This window comes from Drosophila albomicans, chromosome 3, assembly GCF_009650485.2.
Source record: "Drosophila albomicans strain 15112-1751.03 chromosome 3, ASM965048v2, whole genome shotgun sequence".
In the NCBI taxonomy this organism is placed as follows: domain Eukaryota; kingdom Metazoa; phylum Arthropoda; class Insecta; order Diptera; family Drosophilidae; genus Drosophila; species Drosophila albomicans.
Genome location: NC_047629.2, coordinates 40,986,047 through 41,009,744, shown reverse-complemented (window position 1 = coordinate 41,009,744; position 23,698 = coordinate 40,986,047). Strand labels below are relative to the sequence as shown.

Below are 23,698 nucleotides of genomic sequence, written 5' to 3'. Positions count from 1 at the left end.
AAAAATACTTTTGTATGAGCAAAAACGCCTACTTACTAGGGGTCTTAGTTGCTTTGGCGGACAATCTGGTATATTATGCCGTCTATGGTATATTTTGAATGTGGTACTATATCGATATAACAAAAATACCATTTGGTATATTTTTAGTATTTTTGCATTTTTGGTATATTTTGAAAAAAATACCGCAATATTTTGCTTTTATTCAAAATGGGTAGCGGGTATCTCACAGTCGAGCACACTCAACTGTAACTTTCTTACTTGTTTTTATATAAATTCGCTACAACTTTTAGTTTATAGTATTTGTTGTAGTTTGTACTTACTTGCATACTTATTGTGCTCTTTCTAAACTGTGAAGATCAAATTACTTTTACATTCAACGACAAAATCATTGGCGAATGAATAAAGTAGTAGTATAAAGTAGTATATATAAGTAGTATCAATATACTAATTATGGCTTTCCGCATACTTTGATATTTTTCACAATATTAATTGTGTATATAATATTGTTCTAATGGTATATTTTATAGTATATTTTGAATAATATATCAATCAATATACCAAATATAGCTTTTGATATATTTCGGTATTTTTCGCAATATTATATTAATATGTCTCGGTTTCATCAATAATCCACTTTCACAATGTTTTACTTTCATTGGAAATGAGTGCCGGATATCTCACATTCGAGTTGGAGTACTAACAGCTTAATAAAATTGAAATCTTATAGTGTTTTTCTATTTTATTTTAATTAAATTCGTCAGGCATTATTTTAAAATTGTAATTTTGTTTGTATTTAATTTTATAACAAAATCATGTCCCAAATTTGTTTATTTATTTGCTATAATATTTGCTTACCTTTAAATTCTATTATTAGCTTATGCGATTTAAAAATCCCATACAAGCATTCCTTTTTTTTTTTGTCACCTCGCTAATTCCAACACACACCTTCATGGTCAGTTTATTTCCTTTGTGTTGTCCTTGTCGCCACACTGCTTCGACATGCAATGACTCCCAATTGTCACATTGCTACCGCAAATATTAATGTTCTCTTTTTTTCTCTTGGTGATCCGCCTACGTTTGCTTTTCATTGCTGTGCTCCATGGTCGCATTAATGCGAATCTGTTGGCTCTTCTCTGTGTGTGTCCTTTCAGATTCTTTAAAATATTATTTGCTGATTTCTGTAATTTAATTAAATGTGTTCAGGTTTTTAGATCCTGAAGCAGCTTTTGCGATAATCTTGTTTTCATCAGACATGTTTTTTTTTGTGAATTTTTTGTTTAACATTTAAATTTAGAAATGTACGAGTGAGTATATGGATTTGTTTCGAAGAATAATCGGGGCTTATGTGGGCTCCAGTCATTTGTTGTTTTTGCTTGTTTCACTTGCTTTTCGTATTGTCCATTGTGTAAGTCTCGAGTCTTATGCAAATGCTGTTCAAGTTTCTGGTAGTCAATCAAAGTCGACGACGTCCTGCATCTGCCTTCAGCTCCTCTTCTTCAATCCTAACTCGATGTACATCATAATCGTGTTCGTCTCCTTCGCTGACAGCGTCGTCATCTTCATCATCATCGTCATCATCATTATCGCTGCCAGCATTGTGTTTTAAAACGGTTTTATTTATGCAACGACATGTTTCAAGTGAGCTCCTCAAGCTGTTTTCCTAACCGAATTTCGCATGCAAATTTGCACGTGGGCTTCTTCGTTCCTCGGCCATGGCAACCGAAGAGAGGACAGTGCAGGGCCATAGATTGGTAGAGGATTCTGAAAGAGAGAGAGAGAGAGAGAGAGAGAGAGAGAGAGAGAGAGAGAGGGGAGGAACACGTGTTCAGAACTGAAAACTGATTCGTTGCGGCGGCTGCTGTTTCAGTTGCCATTGCAAAGGGGCATCATCATTGCCGCCTGCATTTAATTATTAAAATTTAATTTAGTCAATTTACTTCTCGCCATATTCTTGTTCTCTTTACATTGCTTTCTTCTTGTGTGCGCCTTTGTACACACACACACACAGTTCTTTTTATTGGCCACCTTTTGGACTTGGGCTCATGAATATTACGAATGCCCGCATAAAAACTACTTTGAATACGGCTTAAGCTACAACTTTGTCTTCTCTCTCTCTTTTCAATACCCTCGAATCTTAAAAGTTTTATGGGTGAGAGATCTTTTTGTTGTGATAAAAACATGGAAATTTATATTTTATGTTCATTTCGGAATTATCATAAAGTTTTTTCCTAAGAAACAAGATTTAATAAAAATACCAAGTATTAAATTAGTATATTTCAGTATTTTTTGTTCCTAATGAACTTTTATGTTTCAAGAAAATACCAAATTTTATACAATTTATTTATAAGTTCAAGCTTTATCATAAAGTTATTCCCTAAATAAAAATACTCTATTTAATAAAAATAATAAATGTTGAATTGGTATATTTCAGTATTTTTTGTTCTTACTAAACTTTTATATTTCAAGAAAATACCGAACGTTATATAATTTATGTTTTAAGAGTATTGCAGAATTATCATTAAAATTTTCCCGAAATAAATATACTCTATTTAAGAAATATACCAAATGTTAAATCGGTATATTTCAGTATTTTTGTTCCTAATAGATTATTTATTTTTTAAGAAAACACCAAATTGAATATAAAAATGTTTATTGCTTTTATATTATTAGTTATTCTTAAGAAACGTTTGAGTATTTATTGATTTACCTTTAAGATTGACCCAGTAACAAGATGCGAATTTAAAACTTTTCTTAAACACATATCTTTCTATTCTACTAAACAAGATGTTCAATTAATCTCTGACACATAATTTTACCATCTTGTCCAATTTCCAATAAATTTTATATTATCCTAGTCCCAAGGAAACAACACTTTATCAAGGGCATCGCCTCGTTGAGTAATATTGCCTTGGAATTTCAACTTTTCCCTACTTTTTTGTTGTCCATTTCGATGAGTTTTTCTTTGGCGTTGCCTTTGGCTGCTGTTTCGTTTTGCTGTGTGTTGCCGCCTTTTTGGGGCAACCTGTTAGCTCCATAAAAAGCATCAAAGTTATGACCAGGAATTATCATCAACATGCTAAATAGTTTGTTGTTCTTATTATCATTTTGTGCTCCTTGTTGTTGTTCGTTATGTTGTTGTTGCTGTTGTTGTTGTGTTGCTGCTGCTGCTTGTTGCTGTTTTGCGCTCTTTGGCATTAATTTTTTATCACTTGCGTCACTCGCATTTTTAATGACGCCCAACACACAAACTTTGTAAACTTTAAGAGTAAAGTCAAAGAGCAAGAGAGCGATGTAGTGTTTCAATGTGTGTGGGGGTGTAAAAGCTCTTAACACGTGCGCGTCGTCATATAATGAGTGAAGCGTGTCAGCGAGAGTGAGCAAGCAACAATGTGAACGTACAGAAGAGAGAGAGCGAGCGAGAGCGAACGAGGTAGAGAGCAGCGAGCGCATCAATTCAAGTTCAAGTAAAAACATTGAAAAGCAAGTTCAGCTTCAAGGCGGAGGCTGCTCACACACACACACAAACACTCTCACACACATGCACTTGCACAAGCTGGGAGACAAACACGTGCTGCTGCTGCTACTGCTCTCTTTGCTCGCTATCTCGCTCTCTCTTTGAAGAGCTGCCCACTCCCTCTTTTTGCTGTTGCCTCTGATTATGTAAGCAATTCGTTTTTCTTTTTTTTTGTTTTGCGGTTGCTCGTTTTGTTGTTTTTATTTTGGTTTCTTGTTTTTTGGTTTTTATTTTTGTTTCTCGCGTTTTTGTTTATTTTCTTCGCTATTTTGTCCTTTTGTTTTGTTATTGTTGCTGTTGCTTTTTGCGGCAAAATTTTCAATTGCATTGCTGGCGTCGCGGCGTTGTTGTTTTGTATCTTTGTGGTATTTATTTTTCATTTGCCTTGGAATTTTAAGCCCGCGGTCATCCCTTTTTGCTCTGCTTCTTGTTGTTGTTGTTGTCCTCGTGCCTCGTTGTTGTTCTTGTTGTTACTACTGTTGTTGTTGTTGTCTGTGGTCTGTTGCTGTCTATCTGTTGTGATGCGGGGCGCTGGCTGCCTTTGTTTGCCATCGCTTTTGGCTTGTCAATGGCACAACAACGGAACGGAAGGACGCCATTTCTTCTCCGGCATTTTGGATGGCTGCTCTCCACACACACACACATATTTCCACTCTCAGTTTCAGTTGTTGTTGTGGTTGTTGTTCTACTATTTGCTGTCGTTGTTACTGTTGCTGTTGCTTTTGCTGTGGGCAACCTCATAAACTGTATGTGGCAACATGTATCTGTATTCCATATTTCTGTTACATTTCGTATTTGTATTCGTCTTCTTTTTGTATTTGTATTTTATGCATATTTCACATTATTTTCTGCTCTTATTGTGTGTGGCGTTCAAATTCATTTGACCCTCAAGGTCCTTTGGCACACGCCCTTCCTGCTGGCCGCCTCTTGGGCCCATCCAGCGGCCTTCAGCAGCAACTTGCCTTGCCAACTCGAAAATGTACGGAATAATCTTAATTTTGATTAGCCGCTGGCTTTGCCTTAGACACACACGTCAATCAAACAGTGTTCCAAAAATGTCACGTGATATTGGAACGACTGAAATATACTTTAAATTGCTACGAAAATAATTCGTCAATTTATTAATATTTCATATTCCTTAAATTTATATCTTTTTCAACAGAACTTTAGTTTTTGTGTACCAATTGCAACGACAAAACGACTCTTAAAAAAAAGGCGCAGCTATTAAAGCGACTTAAATATACTTAGAATAGTTTGTTTTAGTAATTCCAACGACAAAAATATATCTTTCATAGTTAAGGAAAAAATAATGTTGTAGCGATAACAAATAATTTGACAATTCTTTTATTTCTTGTTTAGCAATTCCAATACCTAATTCTACAGTTCTTTAGGTTCTTTAGTAGTTGTAACGACAAAAATGCGCTTTGAGGGAGTTGTAAGGAAAATGTTGAACCATTATTTTTAATTAAATACTAAATATAGTCCAATATTCGGATTACCATTTATGAAATATTTAAAAATCGTAAATTTTTATTAAAAAAAGGTAAAAAAAAATACTGGAAACTTATATTTCAAGCTCTAAACTCTATTTAATAAAAATACCAAATGTTAAATTGGTATATTTCAGTATAATACAATACAATAAAAAAATGATGCTACAATATATAAGAAAATCTTCATTTTTAATAAGTAACATTTGTTACATGACAAACTTATAGTTTTCTTTAAGACTCCCAATTATGAATAAATTAAATTTATTGCTTATTCATGAAGATATTTTATTTATTGATTTATATTTTAAATTTGTCATCTAGAAATCTTTAATTTGTATTTTAAATTATAATATTTATTATTCTTTCACTTTTATTATTTTTAAAATTCTTATTTATTTATTGTATTTATTCAAACATTGAAGATCTTTTGTATATTAATTTATATTTCATAATTCACACAATAATAGCACAATTTAAACAAAATTTGGTCAGCTATCACTACCAAAATTGCTGAAAAAGCAAGCATCATTATATAAATTAGCATAATAATGGCACGTAAACTCTGATTTGTCAACTGGCTCAATTATCGATAATGGGCAGCATTACCTTTTTACACGTTCTTTTTGCTTTAATAATCCATTTACTTTAACCCAAAAAAAAGGCATAGTTCAAGCTGTGAGAGTTTGCTTACGTAAAGTGTTATAAGACGGCACATAATATGCCTGATTTAATCCTTGTATTATCCCAAAATGTATGCTTATTTTTATAACCCCAAAAGTTGTGCATACCTTTTGTGTTTATCTCTCTCGTGTTTTTTTTCCTTGCTGCGTGGCGGGTGTCCTTTAGGGGTGCTGAGGGACTACAATCATTGTCAGGGACAGAAAAACAACAGCAACGACAACTTCAGGGCAGTATTATTTTTAGCTGCAACGCAAGAGCGACCTTCGACCATGAGCACATCCTTTGGCAGACACTGTCAGGCTGATGCTCATAATACACAGCGCGCGTCTGATTGCAAATGAAAAACGTTTACCACACACCCCGAGAAAGAAAAGGAACTGAAATGAAGTGTTGACAATGCGGTGCTTTGGCATTGAAGGGAAACTCACTCAGGGACACAGGAAGTCGCTCTCGATGGCATTGGCAGTGACAACGCCAAAAAAAAAGGATGCAGAGGAATTTCTATGGACAACAGCAGAGCTCAAGTTATGACTTTGAGGCGCGCTCGCAACACACAACACGGCAATGAAGTAAATACAGAGACAGAGATAGAAGGAGAAAGAGAGCAAGAATGAGAGTGAAATAGAATGTGAGAAATAGTGAGAAATAAATAAAAAGCATAGCATACTTCTGGGCGTTGCTAATGAAGGCTACTTTAGCTAATTTGCTGCTGCCTTCCTCTTCTTCCTCTTCTTCTTCTGCGTACTCTCATCTTTTTTGCGCTGCTAATTGCAATAATTAATCAATGTTGCTGCGTGTCCTTTTTAATTGAAATTCACAACTGACCGACGAGGACATAATCGCTACCAAGTACGATGCTATATGCAACAGGCAACAGCAGAAGAGAGAGAGAGAGAGACCGAATGAGATAGCGATGCTCGCCTACGAACGCATTTGGCCATGGCAATGGCGTTGCTGCTGCTGCTGCTGCTGCATTGACGCACATAATCTACTCAAGCCAGCCACAGGTTCCTCCTTCCTTCCTTCTTCTCCTTTTCTGCTCATCCCCTAAAATGTTGTGGAGAAGGTCTTTGCATGATTTCAATCAGACTGTATGCATAAACAGCGAAAGGACAACACAGTACAGTTTAAGCGCAAGTGTGTATGAGTGTGCTTACGTATGCGTCTGTCTGCGTGCATGTGTCTGTGTGTGTGTGTGTTCGTGCGTTGAGCCGGGCCAACAAACAGGCCTAGCATAAACAAAACGCACAACAACAACACAAGGTGCGAGCGTAAGCAAGACAGCGCTAGTTTGAAAAGAGCCGAAAAGAGAACAGAAAGCAAAAAAAGCTCGCTCAGGCGTGTTGCGCCTCTAAGAGAGCGAGCTTTTGCTCGAAGTGTTTTCTCTTTCATTTTGGTTGCACTTCATTCTATTGGCCAAACATATTTTGTAACTAAATTATTTCCACAAATTTCATTACATTCTTTAATAGCGTAAAGTCAGTCTCATAAAAATTCATGAAAGAAGAAATGTCAAAGAAACATTTTTCCGTGGAAGTAATATCTATTTTAATGAAATTATTACTCAATAGATTCATGAATTAAAAAATGTCAAAGCAACACTTTTTGGTGAAAGTAATATTACTTTTAACACAATTTTTACTCAACAGAAATTTTTCTCAAATTTGATAAGAATTTAACTAAGTCCTTTGATTGTTTAAATTCTATTCTGCAGAGTTGCCGAAGAAAATTTGTGGCTTAGTTAGTGGGAACTATTATTTATTTTCATTTATTATTTTTATTTTTTATTATTTTTTTTTAAGCAATTTTTACTAAACATATGTGACTCATAATTCAACTCAAATAATATAGGCAATTGATTTGTATTTTATTCTGCTCCTTATTTTAAAGTTGCAATATTCAATTTGCTATATATACATATATGTGTATTGCTGTAAAAAGAATGGTGAATATTTAGATAAATTTACTTTTAATTTAATTTGGCTATTATTGTAATAATATTTTAGTACATTTTTTCAAAATTTGTAAATAAAAAGTATTATGAATTTTACAAATATTCGGCTCATATCATCTTTATTAATTTAGATATTATTGCTTGCGTTCTCTTCCAAAATCTGCTATACTAAATTATTCATTGTTGAATTTTAAAAAATTTTACAAAATAAATTGATGATCTAAAACGAAATAAATCGGGAATTGTTAACAGTTCAGTTCCCTCAAAGTTTTATCGGGTGAAGAATTCAAACAAGCAAAGTAAAATAGTCTAAAACATAATTGCAACTAATTACATATTTTTCCTTCAGTTCACAATGCGAACTTGTATTATTTTAAGCAGCTTAGTTTCTTCAAAGTTATTACATATTTTATAAACATTTTAGGAATTCAAATTTATTTAAATTTTTAATTAAAATGTTTAATTCTAAATTATATATAGCATACGCTATTTACCGCGCTTCTAAGTGCTTAGCTAGTCAAGTTAATTATGTAGATTTTAAAGTGTCTATCTACGTTGAAGCTCAAGCTGTTGTGCCAAAGAAAAGTTAATTAGAGGCCAGTTTGCTTAACTGCCTTTACTCTGCTTGCTACATTTTAATGCATTAGCTAATGACTTTATTGTTGAAACTCATTAAACACAAGCATAGTTTATGGCTGATTTGAAATATTCATTCCCACTCGTACTCGTAAAAAGCTAAAAAAGAGCGCGCGAATGTTTCTCTTTTGTAACCGAAAAAAGCTCTCTTCTGCTTATCAGTTGATGTCGCTGCCGCAGCTGGCGTCGCTGTCGCAGTCACTGTTGGTTGGCTGGCTGCGGCTGCTGCTGCCTCGGCTGCTTTGGCTTTTGGCTGTGGCTGCCACTGTGTTGCTGTCGAGTGGCCGCCACTGTGGCGTTTTTGCCGCGGCAGAGTGTCATGAAAAACATTTGGACGGCTTCCGTTTGGCATCAGTTTGTTGGCAAATCTCAGACGCGTCGGCCGCAAAACGTCCCAAAAAACGAAAACATTCAAAAACAGAAAAACATTTTTTCGAATTAGTGTGTGGAAAACGTGCAAACAGCAGCAACAATAAAACTCATAAAACACAATTGGAGAACAACCAACAAAACACAAACAAAAATACAAAAAAAAAGACAACAACAGCAAATGATGGAAAATGTTTATTAATTAATGCGAAAACATTTGTGTGTGATGTGATACAAAAGACAATTTGACGTGTTTGTTCTTTTCGTTTCGATTAAGTTTTTCTCTCGTTTCGTTTCGTTTCGTTTCGAAAAATTCTCGTTTACCCTGATTTTCCAATTTTGATTATTCGTTTCGATTCACAAATTTGATTTTCGGTAACAAACAATTCCGCATTACGTTTTGCGTTTTACGAGCTGTTAAACGCATTCGCGTGTATCGCCTTTTAGCTGTTTTTGGTATAGTAATGAAATTATGCTTTGCGCTAAAAGAAATGTTTATGAATTTTCACCAATAAAAAAGCGCAAATCAACGCCCACACCATTGCGTCGAAAATAAATATTCAGCATTGGCCGTGAATGAAACCGAAAATTTGTATTTCTTTGAGTACTCGAAACATATTTGTCACAATCTCTTCTCACGCTCACTTCTCACTCTCACACTCTCTTCTCCGGCGGCGAAAGAAAAAAGAATAGAAAAGTATGCCAAGTATGTGGGAAAGTGCATTGACTGGACGCGGGAGAAAATTGCTCACAATATTTCCATTTTCAAGGCACAAAGTCAAGGCGTCGTTGTGTGTCATGTGTGTGTGCGACAAATTTATTGAAACGACACATAAATTTCGTGTATTTTACATGCTTGCGTATACTTAATGCAATTAATTGAGTCTGAGGTTGTCGCGTCAAGCGTTGCCTTTTAATTGTTTCGCTTAATGACATTATGAATGTAATTTGCTGATAATGAAATTTGCGTAAATAAATGCAAATTTCGAAAACTTTTCAAAGCAATTACTTGAAAGAAAGTCTTGTGTGTTTATTGAAAGCTAAATATACATATGGAAATAATCTGGCAAAAGTCTTGTAATTATGCAAACAAAATTTCACTGGCGAAAGCAGTTTCCATATATGAGGAATTCTTTGAGAAATTGCTATTCAATTACAAGTTTCTCAGTTTTTGCTTGAGCCTGGCGCACAAAATAAATAGCTAAATTTCCATTTGATGAGCCGCAAAACAAATAAAGCAAAAAACTTTGCGCTCGACTTGCGTAAATTGACATGAGGCAGGCCTAAACTTTTACAATTAATGATAGAGGCAGATGCTAAGGCACAGACACACATAGAATGGCAGACAAACAGTCCTTACAATTGGAACTACAAATAACTGTTGTGTAGCAGCAGCAGCATCTGAGATGGTATTTTCAGTGCGATTATCCTTGTGTCATTCGTTGGTCAATTTGCTACACTCCCTAATGCCACCTAACGAGCGGCCATTACCAGACTTCTCCTCGTTCTCTTCATCTCTCTCTCATTCTGTTTCCTTCCATCCCATCCCCAACTTGCTGCTTAAGCTATCAACATTGTTTTGCTGTCCGCATTGAAGTATAAGAATATTATTATTTACCACCACAAGACGCTTGATATAATGTTAACGCGCTTTGCCTTTCGAGTTGCTGTTGTTGTGCTTTTAAAATACGCACCTGAGAGCGCCAAATACGCATCGTAACTTCAGCAATGGGATCTCATCTTCACTGTTGTTGCTACATAAATAATAAGTTGGTAGATTTTGCCCGCCAATACGCTTCGTTGGCTCTTTGCGCAGAGCCAGCTGGCAGAGGCCATTCTGAAGCGTCCTTGTGCGGCACATACCAACAGCTAAGCAGGCTTATTTCTCAGCTTTTTGGTCTGTGTGCAACATGCCATTTGCCTCTCCTCCATCTCTATCGCCTCTCCATCTCGCCCCCTCTTTTCGCCCTGGAGGCTTACGTGACTTTTGTGGCATGCGTCGTTTATATTGGATACTTCAGTTTTGTCTGAGCTGCTGCCAGTGCTATTGCTCTTCATAATTCTGTTTCTGCTTTTACTTCTCGTTCTCGAGCCTTTTGTATGCTCGCCGAGTGAAATTAATGAAGCAGTTCATCTGACACTGAATTGATTGGCTTATTACGAACGCAACTTGATAGCTCCCTGTTCTGGCTGTCTGTCTGACTGGCCTGGCAAATGGAATTCTTTTACTCTATCTCCGAGTGGATTGCGTTGTCATGCAGCATAATAACAAGCATGGCTTGTGCGCTTAGCCAGCATACCCTGTAAATTGGAAACAAACAACTGTTCTATAGTTCCGATTCACATTGAACCTATATTTAATAAGAATGTAGCGTATACGTAATATTAACGTATACGTAATTTTGAAAGTTTCTTATAAAATAGTTTAGTAATCTATTGTTCGAGTGCCTAAGAATTGATTTTAAATACAATGTTAAACTTTGTACAACGTATACTTAATAATTTGGCTACGTATACGTAATATTTAAAATTATTTTATAGTCAAAACAGTTGAGTAATTGCTCAAGTATTGAAGGCGGGTTCATTTTCATTTTAGTATCTTTGAACGTATAAGTAATATTGACGTAACGTATACGTAATATTACAAATTGTCTATTGCTTAACACTGTTTAAGTAATCAAATTTTTGACTGTCAAAGTATAGTTTTTAAGTGTAAGCCACGCTCATTTTCAGTCTAAACGTATACGTAATATTTGCGCAACGTTTACCTAATATTGACATAACGTATACGTAATAGTCGATACCTTTATACGTATTGCTTATTAATAAATGAACTGTCTATGACTGGTTTTCAAATTTAAACAAGGCTCATTTTCAGCTTTCTTGTTTATAACGTATACGTAATATTGACATATCGTATACGTAATATTCGTAAATATATCATAGCTTATTACTGTTCATTATTCTAAGCTTAGAACTACTTCCACTAAAGGATATTTTACTAGTCTACCCTCGCTTTGTTTTCCTTCACTATCCCTCATCAATACTAGTGACAAGTTATAGCCAAAGCGCAACGCAATTTCTGATTGGATGCCGCCTCATTTGTCGCAGCCATATGCGACTTTGCTGCCACCGCTTTTGCCCATCTTCCACTCTGTTCTAGTAGAGCAAAACACTCGTGGCTCTTTTCAATTTGGCTGCGCAGGAAAACATCAAAATTACATTATGCTTCCCCTACGATTTTGTGGCTTGGGCTTAATTATTCGACTTTGCTGGCACGCCCTTAACTTTTTGTTCATTTGTGAGCTGCAAAATTTTCCTTTTTTGGATTTTTGTTGTTAACGGTTTTTTATGGTTCACATCGTAAAATCAAATCGAATATTTTGGGCACGTTTCAATGCTATTGATAGGAGAGTTCGAAGAAGGCAGGCAAGCAGGCAGCATGCTGCCAATATGTCAGTGGCATCAATATCAACTTCCATCCATTCATCCCCGGCAATCCTTGGGATTGGTCACGCAGCTCTAAGCCTGCCTCAATGTGGTGCCAAGTCATTAATTTTATGAAAAATCAACATTTACATAATGATGAGCATTGCGGCAGCTCTTCTCGGTTTGATTAGCAATTCCAATATGAGGCGTGGCACACACAGGCCACAACCTATCGGTTGTGAAAGAGAGAGAGAGCAAAAGTCGAGCAAGGGTGTGAGAGTGAGAATAGGAAGCTACTTAGTTAAGTAGAAGAAAAAAAGTTTCATGCTTTTGCCTTTTGCTTCTTTTGCTGGTGAAAATTTGCATTCATTGGGTTGCCAATACATTTGGATCGAAATTTATTGGCAGTCTCTGTGGGGCAATTAAAAGGACACACTCCAAATTTTGCAGGCGAGAGTAAAAAAAACACAAAACCCAAGAGTTTCTATTAAAAAAGACAACAACAAAAAGTTACTACAAAATGAAAAAAAAAATACAACTTTGAACATTGTTTCCTGATTGAAGTGAAGACAACAATACAACAGCAGCACAGCAGCAACAACAACAATACTACGATTTTAATGAATTTTTAATCAACAAAAGCAAATTTAAATTAAAAACTAATTAATCGATAATATGCAGACATATTTGATATACACGAAATAAGTAAATAAATAAACATATTCAGAGCAAATAACAAAAATCGAAAAAAAAAGCCAACAAAAGACGTGCGTTCAAAGAGGCTTTCAGTACATTGATGTGAGTTGATTTTAACAGTTAATTAAACCGCAAATATTTATGCTAAACTATACAACCCAAAAACAAAACCAAAAAAAAAGAGAGAAACCAAAGAATAAACCAAATATTTATATACAACAATATAAATTATATACATATTATAAAAACGCTTCGAATTCAATGTTGCAATAAATATTACGCAAAAATATTTTTAATATATATTTAAAGCCAATATATTGTAATTGTTATTGAGTGTACGAGAAAATAAAAATCAATAATTATCAAAAATATATTATATAATATTTGAAGTAAATCAACAATATATCAAAAATAAATATTTATTGCCAAATCAAATGCGCAGCAAACACAATTGAATTTTTGAATTGAATTGGATTTCAATGCAATATTTGGAGTAAAGTCAAATAACGTGCAAATATTTGTTTGATTTCCCCAAAAAGCCAAAACAAAACACAAAACAGTGCAAACAGAGTAGAAAGAGAAAGAGAGAGAGAGAGAGAGGGAGACAGCAACAATAGGAGCAACAGAGACAGCAACACATTATACAAATTAATGCAAACAAAGTTACAAACGCAGCAATTGAAAGCTTCCATTTTAAATGCAAAACTAATGAAATCTACATACATATACAACTACAATTAAAAATATATATACCACAAAAAAAATATATATACATATATATCTATATACAATAACAAAATATAAAAGAAAGAGAGTTACTATTTTGAATTGAACTTTTGATTGTTCGGCCAAGATTCGGCAACTCAATGCTGCAATACGAAACAGCCTGCAATCATAGCCAACCGCAGTCTCAGTCACAGACGCAGACGCAACCGCAGCTACAGCTACAGCTACAACAGCAACCGCAACCACGCAAGCAAACCTACAAAGAGTATCTCCAGCAACATCAGCAACAAAAGCAGAAACAACAACAACAGCAACAGTTGCTGCAACAGCAACAACAACAACAACAATCAAAGCAACCAGTGCGCATCTTTCGTGTACATTACATCCGTCTCAATTCCAAAGACGGCAGCTCCTCCTCCAGTCGAACGGCGGCGGCGGCCGCCTTGGCAAACGCATCCTCCGCACATGGCCCCAAAATGAAGACGATTGCGCCAAATATACGCCGACGGCGTCGCTGTGACAAACATCATTTGGAGCTCTATTGCAATGAGAGCAGCCATCACAATCACAGCGCCGTCGTCGCCGCTGGCAGCGGTTCAACCACACTCAAGCCTGGTGGCTTGCGTCTCCGCGAATCGATCACAGCGCCCAGCACTGCGGCCAGCTCGCCGGTGGATGAGCAACTGTGCATTCCGGCACCGCCCATCACACCGCCTCCGGCCTTCTTAACGGAGGGCTATAAACGCGCCAGCACCTCGGTCTCGACCTCGGCATTGCCCAGCGCCACCACCCAGGAGCAGTCGCCATCTCAGTCGCAGCACTCGCTGGCTCGCAGCCAGAAGACATTGACATTGTCGGCGACGCCTTTGCCGTTGCCGCTGCCGAAGCTTAAGCCAAAGACAACGGCAACCATTGCTGTGACTATCAATAGCAGCAAGCCACGTGGCACAGTCAAGCGAAGTTTAGGTAAGCAAAGGTCTTACTTAATGGCCTGTGAACAACAAAAAAAATAGATAAAATGGGGCGAGAATTGTGGGCAGCTGTCGAGCAACTGACTGAATTGTCTTAACTACTTTCGAGTACTGACTGAAGGTTTTTTTGTCTACTTTATTTGCTGACTAAACAGCAGCTTACATTTGTAAGCTACTTATTTGATGACTTTACAGCTTTAATTTGTAAGCCTTTTCTTTTATAAATATACATACATTTCCAATGAAATGAAGCCTAATTAAGTTAGAAGACTATTTTCTTCATAGAGAATGAATTACAAACTTAAATCAGTATTTCAACATTTAAAATAATAGTATATATCTTTACACTACTCTCATTGGAAGGTCGACTGGATGAATACATTTAAGTCTCCTTTTACTTAAAAGTCTGCAAAATGTGTTTGTGTGTTGCCCAAGATGTTGCATATGTTTGATGGATTATTTGTGTACCATATTGTATTAGAGTTTATTTGTTTTCTTTTTGACTATGCAAACCTAATTTTGTGAATATTTGAATTGGCTATACTACCATAAATTTACTTAGCACATTTCCAAGCTTAGTGAGCTTATTTTACGTCAATGTGACTTCCCTAAAAAGTATGCTACATTTCTTAGGCTTAGTGTACATACATTTTTATTTTAGTTTTCAGTTTTTATTGAAGCAAATACAGTCAATTTGTCAATAATAATAATAATGAATGATTGAAAGTGAAAATTGGTAATATTTCGAGACCGAAACATAATTGATTTTGAGAAAAAATAAATTATTTTGCCGGAATGAAGAACTGTCAACTAATTTACTATTCCCATCAATTATCATATTTTTATGAATGATAATTACAAACTGCGTGACTAGCAAAATCAGTAATCAAATTAATAGTTATTTGCCATGATAATATATATAATTGCTGACAGATAGAAAATTGCTCTAATTGATGAAAATTGTTGTGTTACCTTCTTTTAATATTAACTAATTGTTTGTTAGACCACAATTATCTTCAGGATTATTTATGATAATCAACTTTAGTTTAATGCTGATTTTGATTTGATACAAATGCTTGTCTCAAATTCGATTACATTCCCTCTTACCTTCTTATATTATGAATGTAGTATTTGTAATTGTGGGCTACATTATTTATGATAATTAATTTGAGTTCAACCGTTTCATAAGTTGATTATTAATCTAATTCAAATTTGATTACTTACCGTCTTATATTCCAAAATAATTGATTGCTAGACTGCAATTGTCTGCTACATTATTTATCGAAATCAATTTTAGTTTGAGCATTTCACATGTTGATTTTTGAAATGAATTTTGTTTGTAAAAGAATTCAATTTCAAAATATAATCAGACGCTGATTCAAACTCTTTTTCGTTAAATAAGCATTGACGCTGAAAATGTTGGTCTATTGATTGTCGATATTTCCGTGACTGATGTTTTTTTTTTTTTTCTTTTCTTGCTTGTGCGCCATCTTGAAAATTTGTTGCAAAATTCAATCGAAATTGGTCCCCACAGCAGCTTCGGGACGAGCAACATAAAATGCGTAAATGTTTTATGACCGTGCAGTGAGCGAACATAAAGTAGAAGTGGAGGAGGAGGAGGGAGATCGTCAAATTGTTGGCAAGGCTCGAGGCAGATTGGTGGTCAGGGGATTAGACATAAGCCGAGCGAGCAAGCGTGTGTGCAGTGTGTGCAGCAACTTAATTGAAAATGTTGTTGGCCAGTTATTGTTCTCGTTCCGCTCGCTGTTGTTGTTCTTAATGCAACACGAATGTTGTGTTACTCGTAAAGTAAGTTGTGTGTGTAAAGTTTCCATGCTTAACACATATTTGCCAGCGAATCGATGTTTGACATTCGCTGGGATTATAAGTCTCTATATATGTGTACATAGATGTTTACCCCTCTCTCTTTCTCTCGAATATATATGCCCACTCTAACTCTTCAGCTAGTTTGCACACAGTGCTTAGTTTGCTTGACATTCCACTTCAATATGCAGATATTTCAACATTGTGCGATGCCGCAGGATAAGCTTCTCATCGCCATCATCATCAGTCACATTCTCAATTCTCATTCTCATTCAACTGCCGCTGGCAGCTGCTAAAAGTCAATAAAAAATAAGTTTAAAGCTGCAACTGCAATTGCAATTTCAATTGCAAATTGTCGCCTCGATGGTTGATTGCATTTCGAATGCGTGCACGCGCGGAAAATGCTTATTGAGGTGTCGAAATTCTGTCGCCTCGCCATCCAATTTGTCGCATTCGCATAGCGAAAAGTTGGCTCACAAAAAAACTTTGCAGACAACAAGTTTTTTCTTGCTGTTTCTATTGGGTTTATTGTGCAATGCATTCGCTATTTATTTGCTCGATTTACATAATACGCTTGGCGGCTGTCTCGTTGCCAAGAGTCGAATGCCTGGCAATCTAATAATGCACACAGTTCATCTCATAACTCGAACATCAAAGCGAAGAGCCAACTAAAGAAAGGGTGAGAGGGCAGCAATGTTATGAAATATTCAGTGAAAACAAACAATTTGAAGCCATAAATCCGACTATACAAAAGCCAGTCAAGACTTGAGTTTGTCTTGCAGTTTTGTTGTTGTTGTTGGTCAGTCAGTCAGTCCGTCAGTCTGTCAGCAAGTTGAAGAGAAAACTGGTCCATTAGCCATTCATTTCATTATTAAAATATTTTGCTTGCATTCACCTGCCAACGATATATTTTTGGCAGCAATTTCTAGAACTTGCCACAGGCCAAAACCCAAGCAAAACTAAATTCTAAAGCTTAATGGGGTGGAGATGGAAACCCTTGAGAGACAGTGAAAGGGAGAAAAGGTTGTGGAAGCACATGATTTGCGGGCAAACTGCAACTATGCAATACAATCGAGATGATGATGATTACTATGCCAAACTATTTGCATTGCACAGAGAGAGAACACACACAAAATACGATTATATAATGCAATTATTTAGCTAGTCCAGATTGTTGGGCTCTTCGATGAAAAGTTTTTCTATTGAAATTTGTTAAATTTGTCGAACAGTTTACTGCAATTATGCAAAACCTTTTGCTTAAGGGTGCAGATAGTAAGCATCCTTGTCGAAGTCTTTTATGCACAAAACTTTTACCTCAGCCTCATTGAATTTGTGCTGTTGATTTGGTAAATTACTCCTGAAGCTTCTTATAATACACACAACTGTGAATTTAATGAAAACATTTTGTATATTTTGAGAGTAGTAGTATATCGATATACCAAATATGCATATATAATAAATTTCTCGCTGTACGCTACGGTATATTTTCAAGGTAGTGGTATATTTTACATAAAATATACAATAGTAGATTTTATACTTTATGGTATTTTTACATTAGGCAGTATATCGATATACATATATTTCAGTATATTTTCGGTACATTAAATACCTATATTTTACCGCAGTATTTTGTTTTTTTGTTCAAAATTAATAGTGGGACTGTATCTTTCTTTCATTATTATAATTTATGTTAAACTCTTAATATTTGTCGTGAAACTTTTGCACTTTCCTTTCAGTATGTTGATCTTTAACGTTTATCTTGTTCCTTGGAGACAAATTCTCTGTCTTATCAATTTTACCACCTCGTTCTTCTTCTTGTTTGCTCTTAAGCGTTAACTTAACTTATTCATACAAGACTCCCAGTCTCTGAAAGTTTTGGTTGCCCCCCTCAAAACTGCGATTAGTTGCATGCCACAACCTTAAGAATTTGTGTGCGCTTGTCGCATGCATCGATGCAAAATTCCACTCAAGCATGTAGCACACACACAACACACAAAAGCCAAGCAAAATTTTAATATCGCTGATAGTTTTTTGGCCATTCGATGGTAGCGACCCCAGAACTTGCAACACTTTGGGAGGGCCCACATTAATTGGGAGTTAATTGAAAAGTTTGCTTTGACGTTGGCGTTTGCGTTGAGTTTTTGGCCTAACTTTTAAGTGCACTTGGCGCATGGGGAAAACGAAAGATGCGGAAAGAGTTTTTTCGCAATGGGCCAAGAAAGTTAACTGAAATTGCATTAAACGTTGCAACAAGCCAAGCAATGTGCACAGAATTTGTAAAGCAAGACGTGGCAAATGGCGATGTGGATGGAAAAAGTGAAAGAGAGAAAGTTGTGGAGAATCCTGCAAAGTATCGCGAAAGAAATGCAAAGCACATCTCGAGGCAATTGGTAATGTGGCATTGAAGTTGCCGCAAAACTTTGCGTCTCTCCGGGCCATGCCGCATGCTGCATTACATAACGGTAACTGTAATGACGGCTGTGCCACAAATCCCTCCCACACACTCTCACACACACACTTCCCATCCAGCCATCCACTTACTTAGCCGTCGAGCGCAGCGTTTAATAATTAAATGCAAATGCCAGTTTTTATAACCACATCGACGGGCTGAAAAGTCAGCTGAGCTGGAGCTGGAGCTGAGGCTGAAGCTTGAACCTTGGCGTTATAATCCGCAAACATTAACGCACTCAGTTAAGAGCGAGAGTGAGAGATGATGAAGGCAGCAAGGTGACGACTACAACTGGGCTTTTAATTGAATGCGTGACTTGTCGAAACTTTTTATGATTTGGCAAAAAAATAAAACAGAAAGCAGAAAAGAAAACAAGTTGGGTGGGGACCTTAAATTTTGTTGACGCTGTCGCGCAGTTTCTAAAAGTTGATTATGCTACGAGAGCAGCTGCTGATATTAATTACATTAAATTGCATTGATTAACTTTTAATTACTTGCAGATAAGCCGCTTAAGCGCTTAAGCTATAAATCTTGTTCCTTGACTAATTTCCACACTTTATTTTTTTTCTATTTGCAGGTGAGTTTACTGTGCATAAAAATCACAAACGACAGATAAGTAAAAAGAAAAAATAAATCTTTTTTTTTGTTTGCGTATGCATTAATCAAAATGTGTCCAAACTTCGTATAAAACTTGGGGATAAACTATCGATAAAAATAAATGCTCTGCTTTGATACTGCGGTAATCAATTATCCATCCCAATGCAAACTTATACTCGACAGTTGCTTGTATTCAAGTTTCTCGTTTCTCGTTTTGGCATTTCATAAAGTGTCATGACAGAATGAAAACTATTTGCAATTTCTACAGCAGCAGCAGCTGAGATTGTTTCTCCGGATGCTGCGATTTCTAATGCATTTCGCTCAAGTCAGAAATGCGCTTATTTATGTTTCCAGTTTATAACCTGCGCTACATTTTGTTTGTTGTTGTCTGCCTTGTGAATCCTTTTTCCCCATATAAGATTTCTGCGTTTCGACTCGAGCTGCATTTGCTAAGGATATTTCATTTTGACAGCTGTTGCTGTGGTGCTAGCTTTGCTTGTTCCTATACCCTTTAAAAAATGTTAGAACTGAGATATGATGAGTGAGGGAAATATGTTGCGTGATTTTAATATATTTTGTATATATAAAATAAATATATTGATGAAGTAACTGAGCAGGGTTTTACAAACTAAAATATATATTTTAATATGTCAAATCCTTTTGATTATATTCAAAAATTTAGTTTATGTATGAGATGTGTATTCGTGTTGTTAAGGTATGGAATTTCAATACAACGGATCACTCTCGAATAAATCCTTGTATCCTTTTAAACAAAGGGAACATAACGTTGAACAAAGTTAGCTTTCCTCTTGTTTTGTTTAGCTACCTAAAGAATTTCAATGAGATTTATGCAAACCTAAATTATATACTGTTTAGCTTTCTAAAAAAAATGTAATAAAGTCAACATATCATATTTCAAGAATTCGTAGAGAATTTTAATAAAATTCAAACAAACCTAAAACTAACTACAGCATATCTCACAGTCGAGCTTATGCGCCTTGAACTCTTTTGTCTTATTGTTGCAACAATAAGCAGAGCTCATGGCATGCCAACATTTTGTAAAACAATTTAAATTGAATTACTCAGGCGCACACACAACTAGAACGAGAAGGAAACAGAGAGGTAGGCAGAGAGAGAGAGAGAGAGAGAGTGAGAGTAAGATATAGGTATGAAAGGGAGAAATACAGAAGTGAGATAGCAATCAAAACTTGTATCTTGTTGTTGGTTTATTTCATAGCCTACTTTTTTGGGCGGCATTTAAATTGCCATTTTTGATAGTTTTACATAACAATTGCTGGCCACGTGTGTGTCTCTCTGTCTCTTTCACTCTGTGTGTGTGTGTGTGGGTTGGCGCTTGGCCAAAAGTCCAAAGCAAGTATGAAAAAATTTGAACAAAAATTTGCATTGCACAAAATGTGTAATTAAACATCAGGCGAAGAGGGAGAGAGGAATAAGCCTTGAGCCTGACGGCGAAAACTTTACGCACTTTTCAATGCATTTTTTATGCGGCACGTGGACGCAGTCATGTGTAAGTGTGTGCGTATGTAAGTGTGTGTGTGTGGGTGGGTTTATCAGCTTGCTGCGTCCTTGCACACAGCGCAGGGCAAAACCAAAACGGCAGCCATGAAAATCAACATCCGGCAGCAGCAGCAACTGCAGCAAGTGGCAAGTGCAAGGTCAACTTTGTTGAAGGACATGCCAGCAGCAGCAAAAGCAACAGCAGCAGGACAGCAAAAGCAGCAGCAACAGCAACATTGAGCCCATCAGTCCACGCCCACGGCTTCAGCTTTAGTCCGGCAGTCAACACTGTCTCATTGGTTTGTTCAGCTCTATTTGTATTTACACAGCTCGCTGTATGAGTATGGAACTCTGTATATGTGTGTGTGTGCCGCCATTTTGTGCGCATTGTTTGCTGTGACGTTTCATTTCATTGCGTTTAGCATTTTGCGGTTTTGCAACAGCAAATTGAAGTATCGACTTACCGCTTACAGCAACTGTCGAAACCCGCATGTCGAATGTAAAGAGAGAGAGAGAGAGGAATTCTCATTTAGTTACACTTCTGCACATTTGTCATCCTAAACTGAACCAAACGAACGAAGTAAGCAAATATGTTAACTAATTACTTTTATGTCGTTGGGTGTGCGTTGCTAATTCAGTTTGCAGCCTAACATATTTTGATTGCATTTCGTTTGTCTAATTGCAAGTTTATTTATTACAAATTACAAAGTAAATCAATAAACAGATTTTGTGCTAGCGTTGCAATAATTAAGATGAGTGTTGAGATTATTGAGCTTAGAAAACAAACTAATGTGAAAGTGAGAATATCATTAAAGCGATTAGAAAAGATTATAGAATTAATTGTTTGATAATATTTCAATTCGAATTGTGACATTTAATTGAATGAAGATATTTATAATTATTGCAATTTTAACTATGATATTATGAGACTATTTTCTGTTGTTTGTATGTATTCTTCACTTAGCAAAGAAAAGTAAGAAAGTCACTCGAGTGTGAGATACCCGCTACACATTTTCATTAAAAGCAAAATAGTATTTACTTAAAAGAATAGTAAGTCAATATACCGGAAAATGTACTAAAATATAATCAAAGTCTTTATTTGATATATCCATATACTATTTAAAATAGACATAACTATTCTTTTGATAAATCTCCAAGTATTTATGCACTTAGTTTTAATTTCAATAATGTCTTATTGCTAAAGATTTTACAATATATGTATGTGTGATAATATTCCCTTCAAAGGTATGGTCAATTATGCAATAAGGGAATTTTTAATACACTCACTTCATTCAATTTACTATTCCTTGCCAAAAAGTCAATATATTCTTGCAACTAAATGCCAATTAAAATTTCTCAAAGAAACCATATATTTACTATACATTTCACCATAAATAGTGTTGATTGAATATTCTGTATTTCAACTAAAATTACCACAGCGAGTAGCTCCATAAAATACCCACTTCAATATGCCGTTTATAACTAGTCAACTTATATAAAGTAGAAACCAAATAACGAACATATAACGTTCATTGCTAAGCAACTGCTGCACAAGAAGAACTTCTGATTTGCGGTAAAAGAATCCTTATAAAAAATGCAACATCAACTGATCAAACAAGATTCACTTAAACAACTGCTTGGCAATGTTGAGCTAACAGTGCAGAATAATGCACAAGAAATTTGCATAATGAGACTAGCTCTAATTGTAGTTTCAATATTTGCATAGACAAAAACACAATGTTTAACCTTTGACGAACTTGCCCAAGTTTGCGTGTGCCCTTTTAAATTACAGTTGAGCCAACACTTTTGGGTTCGTTTTGCGTTGAACATGGGTTCAAGGCTGCAACAAGTGCGGTTCACAAACAACAAACATAAAGCAAACCAAAAGCCCGACGCCATGTTGAACTAATTTGATGCCCATTTATCTATGTCTCCTCTTCTCGCTCTTCTTCGTTTTGATTGTGGAACGCGTCACTCAAAAAAAACTCTGCATAATTTTGTTCGCCACATAATTCAAATTGTTTGCTCGCTATGCTCCTTAAATAATTCAACGCTAATCTTTAAATTAAAATCAGCTCCATTAGGAACAAAGAACACGAAATTTCTATACACACACACACATGAATATAATATATTTGAGTGTGTGTGTATTCAGCCACATGGCAAAATAAAACTGTGAAAATAAAATGAAAACCAGCAGCTGGCAGCTAAAATGTTTTGCACTTCCTGTCCACAACTTTTCCACGAGTTTTTTGTTTTTTGTTGTAAATGAAATATATCCTGTAATAGCTGAAAAACAAAAAGCGAAACTTGGGCAATCTTTTTTTTTTTTTTTGTTTTTTTGGTATAAATTTCTTCAATTAACTTGAACTCTTAAAGTTATGCAGTCAACTTCATTTCCAAGCCATATAAGTATATTTTATTACAGGGTATTTTCATGTGCAGTTTGTAACAGAGTTTACAAAAAACATTCTTGGTTAGCTTTTTGTTATCGTTTTTGTTTGGCTGAAAGGCAAAAATTTTATTTACTAGCGTTGAGGCTGCCATTGTGTGTTGTATGTTGGGGTCTCGCTCACTCTTTTTTTTTTGCATAAAATTTGCAGGCAGAAAAAAAGACTCCACACTATTGCTGCCTCTTTCTAGCGCAGAGAGTCATGCATAATCTGTAGCTACTAGCTCGGTTGTCTGTCTCGCTCTCTGCATGAAATATGCGAAGCCGCTTTCAACAATTTGCGTTGAAAATTTGCACAATGTTTGCCAGCTTTTCAGCTGTGTGTGTGTGTTGTGGGTGTTGTTCTCGTTGATGTTGCTGTTGTTGTTATGTAATGCTGAGCAAAGTTT

The 23,698-nt window shown here is 35.8% G+C and overlaps 1 protein-coding gene across 14 annotated transcripts in view; it reads left to right on the top strand.

Annotated features, from left to right (window-relative positions):
- Window positions 1-23,698, top strand: part of LOC117570920 (phosphatase and actin regulator 4) — a 138,160-nt gene that overhangs the window by 88,388 nt on the left and 26,074 nt on the right. Inside the window, exon 1 of one of the 14 annotated variants that reach the window (XM_034252844.2) lies at window positions 13,116-14,464. The exons of 12 other annotated variants lie outside the window; for them this stretch is intronic. In XM_034252844.2, the coding sequence (XP_034108735.1) occupies window positions 13,639-14,464 (826 nt within the window). In that variant the 5' untranslated portion in view covers window positions 13,116-13,638. Of the gene's footprint in view, window positions 1-13,115; window positions 14,465-23,698 lie in introns of those variants that run through there. One more of the 14 variants, XM_034252846.2, reaches the window with a different exon arrangement.